The sequence below is a fragment of the Dipteris shenzhenensis genome, chromosome 2 (assembly GCF_047967505.1).
Source record: "Dipteris shenzhenensis isolate YYH24624 ecotype China chromosome 2, Dip_SZ_1.0, whole genome shotgun sequence".
NCBI lineage: Eukaryota > Viridiplantae > Streptophyta > Polypodiopsida > Gleicheniales > Dipteridaceae > Dipteris > Dipteris shenzhenensis.
Genome location: NC_141597.1, coordinates 60,943,562 through 60,952,343, shown reverse-complemented (window position 1 = coordinate 60,952,343; position 8,782 = coordinate 60,943,562). Strand labels below are relative to the sequence as shown.

Here is an 8,782-nt window from a genome sequence, read left to right as displayed (position 1 = left end):
CTCTCTCGCTCATGAAGAAAATCTCACTAACACTCAAGAAGAGTGAACGGAATGAATAAAAAATGGATGGAAATTCTCTCAAAGAACTCTCGATGAACATAATTTTTCTCTCACAGAAGAGAACACTCAAGAACTCTCAATCTCTTGATCTATCACACTCTCTTATACTCTCGCAGATAGATTGCAGTGCCTCAACGAAAGGCAAGAGAGCTTTGATATCATGACAAAATATGAAGAGGGGAGAGGAGAAGCGTGGAGATGAGGAGTGAGGGCATAGCTAGAGAGCACACCACAAATGACCAATTGTACACTAGATTTAGTTGAAAATTTAGAATACATACAAACCCATTTAGGGTTAGGGCATCTAACCCTTTCCTTTATAGCACTCTATATGTGTTAGTGCTATGCACATGTAATCACATGATGTTGAGCATGGCCTCTCAACACTAGATCCGTTTAAGGATTTAATTTGACTAAAATTTAATGCAATTGGTAATTTACTCCACCAGAGCAATGAAGGTGGGATTCACAAGACATTTTGGGTGAAACAACTCTAATATGCCCAAAGAAAATGAATAGGTCCACCCTTGAAAGAAGAAATCAACCATAGTCTCTTACTGCTTTTAGCCAGTGGTGAAATACTTCACCAAAAATTTGGTTTCATATTTAAAAAAACACTATGGGGAAGCTCTTTGTTATTTTTAGCCAATAGCCATTAAAGGAACTAGCCAAGCTCTTTACACCAGAAAATTTCCCCCCGAGGACATATGAAGAGGCATTAAGGCTTCTCATGAATTGGATGATGATTCAGAGCTCAATTGTACCTTTAATCTACTACATTCACTATTTTTAGTACATAGAGTAATGAAATCAAGTCGAGACATTTTAAAGATGAGGGTACCATGACAAAGAGCTTGAGAAGGCAAAAAATGTATTCCAAAGGGGAAATAGAAAGCAAAATTTCAAAATACCTTTTGTTTGAAATCAAAGGCCGATGGCCCCAAGGCCCTTGGGGCATTGAAAAGACATTAGGGAACTGCAACACATTAGGTGGTGAAAGACATTAGGAAAATGCAACACATGCCCCACATTTACAGGATGAATGTTTGGGGTCCTACCTCGACCTCAACCCCCTTCCTCTCCTAGAAAAGAATCCCTTAGAGCCCATTCTCTCATAAGAAATTCTACATTGAAATGTGCCCCCATTCCTGCTGGAACCTTGCTACTCTGTATGCTTCTTCGCCCTGTTGAACCCTCTTCACAACCTTGCTGCTACAAATTGTGAATTTTTGTGAAGGTCAAGCTCTTATAATGCCAGTGGAGCCTCCTACTCCATGCTACTCCTTGTGGGAGAAATGTAGCACATATGGGCCATAAGCATCATACAAATCGCATTTGGGGTTGTTGCAATGTGAATCCTCATAAGAAGAAGGGGGAGAGGAGAGGGGAGAAGGAAGATGGAAAGGGAAAGGAGAGCAAGAGGGCTAGGGAAGAAAAATCATGCTAGGAGAAGATATTGAGTTCATGGCCAATTGATCAAGGGTGAAAGGGTTGTCTTATGATGAGGTTTTAGTAACAAATAAGATAACAAAAGACATAAATAATAGTATATATAGGTGCATTACCATCTTTTTGAGAGACATTGTTGGTACAATAAAGAAGAATCCACAAACTTTTCTTGACATGGTGCGAGGTGAGTTGTGTTTGTTGCATGCCAATATAGTAGCAAGTAACAGACAACCATGTAGAGTCCATGAACTATGGTAAATGGAGGAATTTTATGCCTAGATTAATAGAGATAGTTGGAGCTTTAGGTCCAAGGAATGGAATTAGATTGGAGGGGAAGGGGATGAGAGGCATTTGCAAAGGCAAGAGACAAGAGAAACACCAAACACACTCTTGGAAAAGAAGGGAACTTCTATTTCTCAAAGTTGCAAGTAACAATTGAAGAACAAAGTTTGACTTTTGGCCTTCTATCCAAGTCATCTTTTGAGGGGAGGGCCAACCCTATGTTCTCACTCGTCTTCCTAGCTTTTTCAAAGTATTACATTTCTCTTGGACCGCCTACAGCTCCAAGGCAACTTCTAACAAGATTCATGAGCACATTGGACAGAGTTTGTGGGAAGGTGCAAAATGTGACAATGTTAACCCAAGCAGTTAACATGCCCCCCTTCTTGTAGGTGATCCATCCTTAGATCAAGAGGTTATGAGTAAGCCTGAAGATTGTGCTACTTGAACAAGGGAATGCATGCCAAGGAGTCATTTGCAAGATCCAATAAACTGGAAAATGGGGTTTCTAGAACAAGTGTTGCTCATGTCCTCAAAGGTCCTTATGTGATAAGCATGAAGGTTGTGGACTCTGAGGTACATGAGGATTATTTTTCTATAGGAGGGGACCTCATCTAGATTGAATACTAGCTTGTGGTAGATATTTAAATGTCATTCTTATACTATCAAAGCTTTTTTGGGGATCTCTTTGAGAAAATGATCAGCAGAAGTAAAAAAAAGTGAATGGATGCCATGACAGATGGAATCAAAACTTTGGGATATGTGTCGATAAAAGTTTTCATGTGGTAAGTGAGGCTGCATGTGGTAACTATCTTTAGAAAGTCTAAGCAAGGAAAATTATCAATGACATTGGGGTCACTCACTTGGATCTTTTGAAAGAGGCTCCATTATCAAATGTTGAGGTGGCATGGTTCCTCCATGTGCCACCCCTCCACCTAGGTGGCCCCATGCCTACAATTAGTGAGACATGGCCCAAGGACCATGGGAAAAGTAATCTAAAGTAGGTGGAGATGGATATTATCTTGGATTATTCCCTCCATGTAGGATAGACCCATGTGGGGGGGGGTTGTAGATAGTCCAAGAATGCAAGTTAAATAATGGGAAAAGTAGGGTGAGGTGGCAAGATTCCTTGTGCCAACCCTCCACTTGTCCTCCTAGATGTTTGTGTATATTATAATATAGGAAGAAGCCATGGGAGTCTGATACACTATAGGATATGGGGGTTGAATTGAGTGGAAAAGGCTTGTCGCACACAATTGAGAGTGTGTGCATCTGCATCCTTCATATGAATGGCCAACATTGAATACATCATTCAAGTACTTTGGTGTCTTCTTTTTTGTTTCATCTCCCAAACATGCCTACTGGGGATGGACACTTATCGGTGGCAAAGGATGACATTGGAAAGAATTTGGATAGAGCATAGTTATGGGTAATGCTGATATTGAAGTTTTGTGCCTGTTTTTTTGCTTTAGCTTTTATTGACTTCAAAGAATCAACAAGATATGCCAAGAAAATACACATGTCGGGTGCAAAGGTGCTAGAAGATTCATATCATGAAGTTCCCATACCTTATTATCATAAGCGAATAATTTCGCTTCCAAGGCACATGGAGGAAAGAACATATTAGTGTATGTCTAAGTAGAGCACTTTCTTGGAGTAACTGTCTAGTCATTAACTGATATGAAAATATAGTCTCTTGAACATTGTCAAAAAGACCCTTAAGATCACAAAAGCTATGTTGCATCACATTAGTTGAAGACCCTTATGGCACAAAAAAGTATTTCAAACCCAAATTATTAGGGGACAAGGTCCTACTGTAGGGGGGAGAGATTGGAATACATATACAAGTTTCTTATTGTATCACGCTATTTTTTTGTAAATTCCATAAGGGTAGTATTATCTTCCTCCATGAATTGCTCAAGAGATAGAGCTAGCTGGTTAATAACCTCCAAGCCTTCTTCCACGTTTTGCTTCCTAATGACTAAAATTCTGTACGAGTCATTTATGGAAAGTTGCATCACCAACAATTGTTTGAATCAAGGTGTTCTTTTATGCCTTGCATATTTAGTGCTAGAATTCTTTCATGGACTTTCTTATTAAGAATTGTGATAATGGCTTAGTAGCCAAGCGATGGTGCTGGTAATGGATCAACATATCTGAGAGCATTCAAGTCCTTGAGCCATGTAGAGGCCTTCTAAAGAAAACTAAGTATAACCACTAGTTATGAGATTTTCCTATCCCATAGTGGTCACACAAGTGTGTGTTCATCCTAGATCTCTACCCTTACTTTTTTCTTTTGAAGTCAATTATACTCAATGAAAGCAATCCAAGTCCATATCAAAATAGCCCAAACAAGCCCTTACAACCTTGATAAAAAGGTCTCTATTGATGCAAGCACCTCTCACATACAAAGTTCTTCCAAATAGTTTCATGCTATTGGTGTCCCATGAATAAAAATGGGGATTTGCATATGGAAATTTACATGGTACATGTAGCCAGAAGGCTTTGAAGAAAAGGGCAAAGAGAATTTGGTTTGCAAGTTGAAAAAGAGTCTCTTTGGACTTAAGCAAGTGCCTAGAAAATGGTATCAGAAGTTTGATACTTTCATTCAATCCCGGGGTTTCAGAAGAAGTGAGATTGTTCACTGCCTCTACAATAAAAGGGCTAAGGATAATAGCCTGATAATCTTGGCACTTTATGTGGATGATATGCTATTGGCTAGCAAGAACACTTATGAGCTAGATGCATTGAAGGTCAAGTTTCATGGCCTTTGACATGAAGGATTTGGGATGCGCATCACGCGTGACTGGAGGAGGAAATTCCTTTGGCTTTCACAGAAGGAGTATGTTACAAAAGTGTTGCAGCATTTCAATATGGAGGGGGGGAAGGCAATAAGTACTCCATTGCCTCCATATGTGAAACTGAGTCAGGAAGATAGTCCCAAATCAGTTGAGGAGAGGGCCATGATGGCCAAGGTTCCTTATGCATTAGCAGCGGTTGGGAGTCCAATGTATGCTAAGATAGCTACTAGATTGGACATTGCATTTACAATGGGAATTGTTAGCCAGTATATGGCTAATTCAAGAAGGAGGCATTGGGAGGAAGTTAAGTGCATCATGAGGTACATGATGAGGTACCAAGGAGATGTGTATTTGAGGTACATTTAAGTGCATCATGAGGTACATGAAGGGTACCAAGGAGATGTGTATATGCGTTGGCAGAGGAAAGTTGTGTGTACTTGGGTACATAGATTCAGACTATGCAGGGCATGTGGATAGCAGGAGATCCACTTCCGTGCCCGTACCCCCACCTCATCCACCGCCACACACCAACAATAGTTCGATCAACACCCCTCGCTTGGGCGGCCAATTGTTCACCTTTGTAGGTGGTGCAGTGTCATGGATGTCTCGCGCGCACAGAAGTGCATTGCTTTGTCTACCACATTGGCCGAGTATGTTGTAGCCACACAGGGTTGCAAGGAGGCTATATGGCTTGATCAGCTAGAGGGAGATTTGGGGATGCATACAGGTGTATCGACATTGCATGGTGATTCCATGAGTGCTATTCAGCTAGCACAGAATTCGATCTTTCATGCAAAGAACAAACACATTGAGGTCAGGTACCATCTCATCAGGGAGGTACTTGAGGACAAGCGCATAGAGCTTGTCAAGGTTCATAGAGATGATAACCCTATAGATATGCTAATGAAGAGTCTACCTAGTCAACGATTTAAGTATTATCATGGATTGATGGGCATTGGATAGTATGTCCATTGGTTTTTCACCTTTAAAAGCACATTGGCCTTTAAGTGGGAGGTTGTGGGGGTTAAAGGCAATTGTACCTCAACCCCAATTATGTACAATACTCCAACACATTTATATATGGATGACATAAAAGATTAGGGTGTTTTGCACCCACCAAAACTTATGTGGCTCTCTCTTCTAGCTCTCCCTCTCTCTCACCTTCTTCCGTTCCACTTCTGTTGTTGAGATCTCTCACCCTACTCATTTTCATAATCTTGAGTAGGGTTTCTCTAGTTGGCCAGTCTCAAACTTTGAAGTAAGAGAAGCTTTTGCTAGCGCCTTTATACATTCCATAAGAACAAATAGATGGGGATTTTGAATACTTCCTTCTACATGACAAGATGTGTTATGTCCATGCTAGTAAGTTTCAAAGCTCATGATTAAGGCATGTGCTAATTGAGCATGCATTCAAGAATTGCAGGCATCTTGGGGAGTCACTATATGTAAACTTATATATATCATGTGTATTCAAGGCCTAGTTTTAATATACCTTATCTATGAATATTGTATGATTAAAAGACACCCTCTTTCTATATAAATCTATACCTTCTTTTCAAAAATGTTTTTATCATACCCTTTTGTAAATATTATTTTGTTAAAAATATGATTTAAAATAATTTTTTTTTAAAACACATGATAGTCAAAAAGTTTTCTCCCGATGCAACCTTTTATAATTATCCAAATAATTGAATTAATTGTATGGTTCATTTATTGATGGGATTATTAAATATTCCAGTAAGAGCTTTTTCTCGATGGGATACACATTTCGTAGTCGTTTGATGACCTTGAAAGCACACCAAATCGTATTCCATCGGTAAAGGCACTGCGGGCCAGTCTTGTAAACAAAGTCTTTCTTACACAGCTTTGACACATAGTCCCACTTCACATCCGTTTTCTTGATGGACACCATCAAGGAACCCTTGTCCATGAGCTGGTAAAGGGTCTTTTTAGCCTTTATGAGAACAAAGGTTTCGTCCATGGACCAGAAGACATTTGCAACATTGGGAGCATCAAGACTGTCGTCTAGTAAATCATGTAGACCAAGGCTATTTAAATCTTCACCCAGCCCATCATTTGTTGCATTTTCTACTGCTGCAGCAAATGAGGAAGGGGTGGTAGCTGAAGGCAGTACACCAGACTTATGTCCCTGAGAACCCTGCATAACATGGGGGCAAAGAATAAATATGAGGGAGGTGCCAAATAAAACACTGGAAAGAACCCAAGTGTTTGAAATATAGGTGGCTATTATGCACACTCTCTTCTGGAATCTACCTTCCTATTCTAAGGGACACTATGACAGGGTTAGGAGGCTGCATTACGGAACAGGAAAGAGAATTGAGCGAGGGTGGTGCAGTGTACCCATCTACCATTGGAAAAATTACTGCACCTTTAAAAAATTCCAGAAAGTGTCTTCCTTACCCAAATAAAGCACTAGCATCCTACTCCCTTGCACGACGAGGGCAGAAAATATAACTGTTATAAAATTTAAAAGATTACCATAAAAAAGAGTTGCTGTAGTATTTAAAAAAAACATCCAACGATGTATTATCACTTTAGAGGAGTCCAAACTCTCTCCCTCTCTCTCTCTCTCTCTCTCTCTCTCTCGCCCCCCTCCCACCCAGTTCTTTTCTTGTGCAGAGAAAATTAGTCACTAAAAAAATTAAAATTTATTGTGTTGAGCAGCCCCTAGCCCCTCTCTATCTCTCTCTCTCTCTCTACTTTCCAAAAACTCTCTTCTCATAATGCTTTGAACATATTAAAAGTTAGCATGGCAAGATGAAGGCTGCTGCTACAACACAGATATAGCATCACCCCAAACTTGGTTGTTTTAGTAAAAGCCCCAACAAAACTGCTATTCACAGCAGAAACACTACTTTATACAGTAGAGAAACGAAATAGTGTACCTCGAAACCATAACCCTTCAGAGAACCTAACCCTATACAGATTTTGACGAACACACAGCATAAACCTCCAGCGATTTGACGGCCACCACCAAAAGATACCCAAACCCTACACGGGATTTGATGAAGAAACACATCCAAACGGCAACGAAACTCGACGAAAAACAAAGAGTAGCAGGGGACCTTATTCCTGGGCACAGCCACCTGCTTGTGAGCCGCAGCAGGACTCTTCCCGGTTTTCATCACGGCGGTCAAGCCCTTGGCAGTTCCCTCTGGAAACGCAAACAAATCCGCAGGCATGGAGGCAGCAATCGATTTGGGAACTACGGGGTAGGTCCTTCATGGTTCGCACAAGGCAGAGGTGTAGAAGCAGCGAAAACACGCTTTCCAGGAGCTGGAGAAGACAACAAAACTTTCGCAGCTCCAGTGGAGGGTGCTCAAAGTAGCACCAGTGGCGCACTGGATCTGACCGGCAGCACCGGCGCGCTGCCAACCGATTCAAGCCGGTCCCTCAATACGTGGCAAGCATGCAGGACGGGTTGGTGAGAAGGCCACGTGATCTCCCACCGAACACTTGCCATCTCCTTCTCCCTCTCTACCATTCGACTCCCTTCTCCCCTCGAGCTCACAGAGCTCTGTCCAGGCTCTCTTTGTGGGGAGCTCGAGCTCCCCTCTGCTCTGTTACGCGACGGATCTCCCCTGGTGACCTCTCTCACACCCTCTCCGCCCTCCCTGCTCTCCCTTGCCTCACCCTCCACTCCCCGACTCACCTTTGTGCGGCCTCCCCACGCCCTCGCTCATCCTCCTCTCTCCCTGCTTTGCCGACCCCCACTCTACCCTTCTCCACTCTACACCTTCCCCGCTCTGCCTCTTCTCCATGGCAACCAGTACTGCAGTCCCACCGATGAACACTGCCCTCGCATGGTACATGACTCCATCGACCTCCACGGCTTGCTTCGATGGAGTTCCTACACCTCCATCTGCTGGTAATACTTCTGTTGAATTGTTAATGTAACAGTGTTGACTGGTTACTTGTTAGTTTTACTGCCCTTTGATTTTATTGAAGGCTGGTTTCATGGTTCCGTTGCCGGGACATCACCAACTTTTTTAAGGGGGTGAGTCCGTGGTTGCTTTGGTGAGGAGACATCACCATCTTCTTTAAGGAGGTAAGTTTGTGGTTGTCTCTAGTGCAAGTATTGCTTGCTGTAATTGAATTGCAGCAAGGAGAATTCAAAAAGTATGCCACACAATGACGAGGATTGGGATAGCAGACAAGAGTCTCTCAAGATG

General features: G+C 41.9%; 1 protein-coding gene across 1 annotated transcript; it reads right to left on the bottom strand.

Moving 5' to 3' along the window:
• Nucleotides 1–6,282: 6,282 nt before the first annotated feature.
• Nucleotides 6,283–8,475, bottom strand: LOC147905089 (uncharacterized). The gene is made up of 2 exons (XM_087393284.1): nucleotides 7,676–8,475; nucleotides 6,283–6,747 (listed from the first exon to the last, which is right to left on the bottom strand). The coding sequence occupies exons 1-2, from the start codon at nucleotides 7,790–7,792 to the stop codon at nucleotides 6,283–6,285; spliced, it is 582 nt and encodes a 193-aa protein (XP_087249410.1). The 5' UTR covers nucleotides 7,793–8,475.
• Between the last annotated feature and the right edge of the window lie 307 nt (nucleotides 8,476–8,782).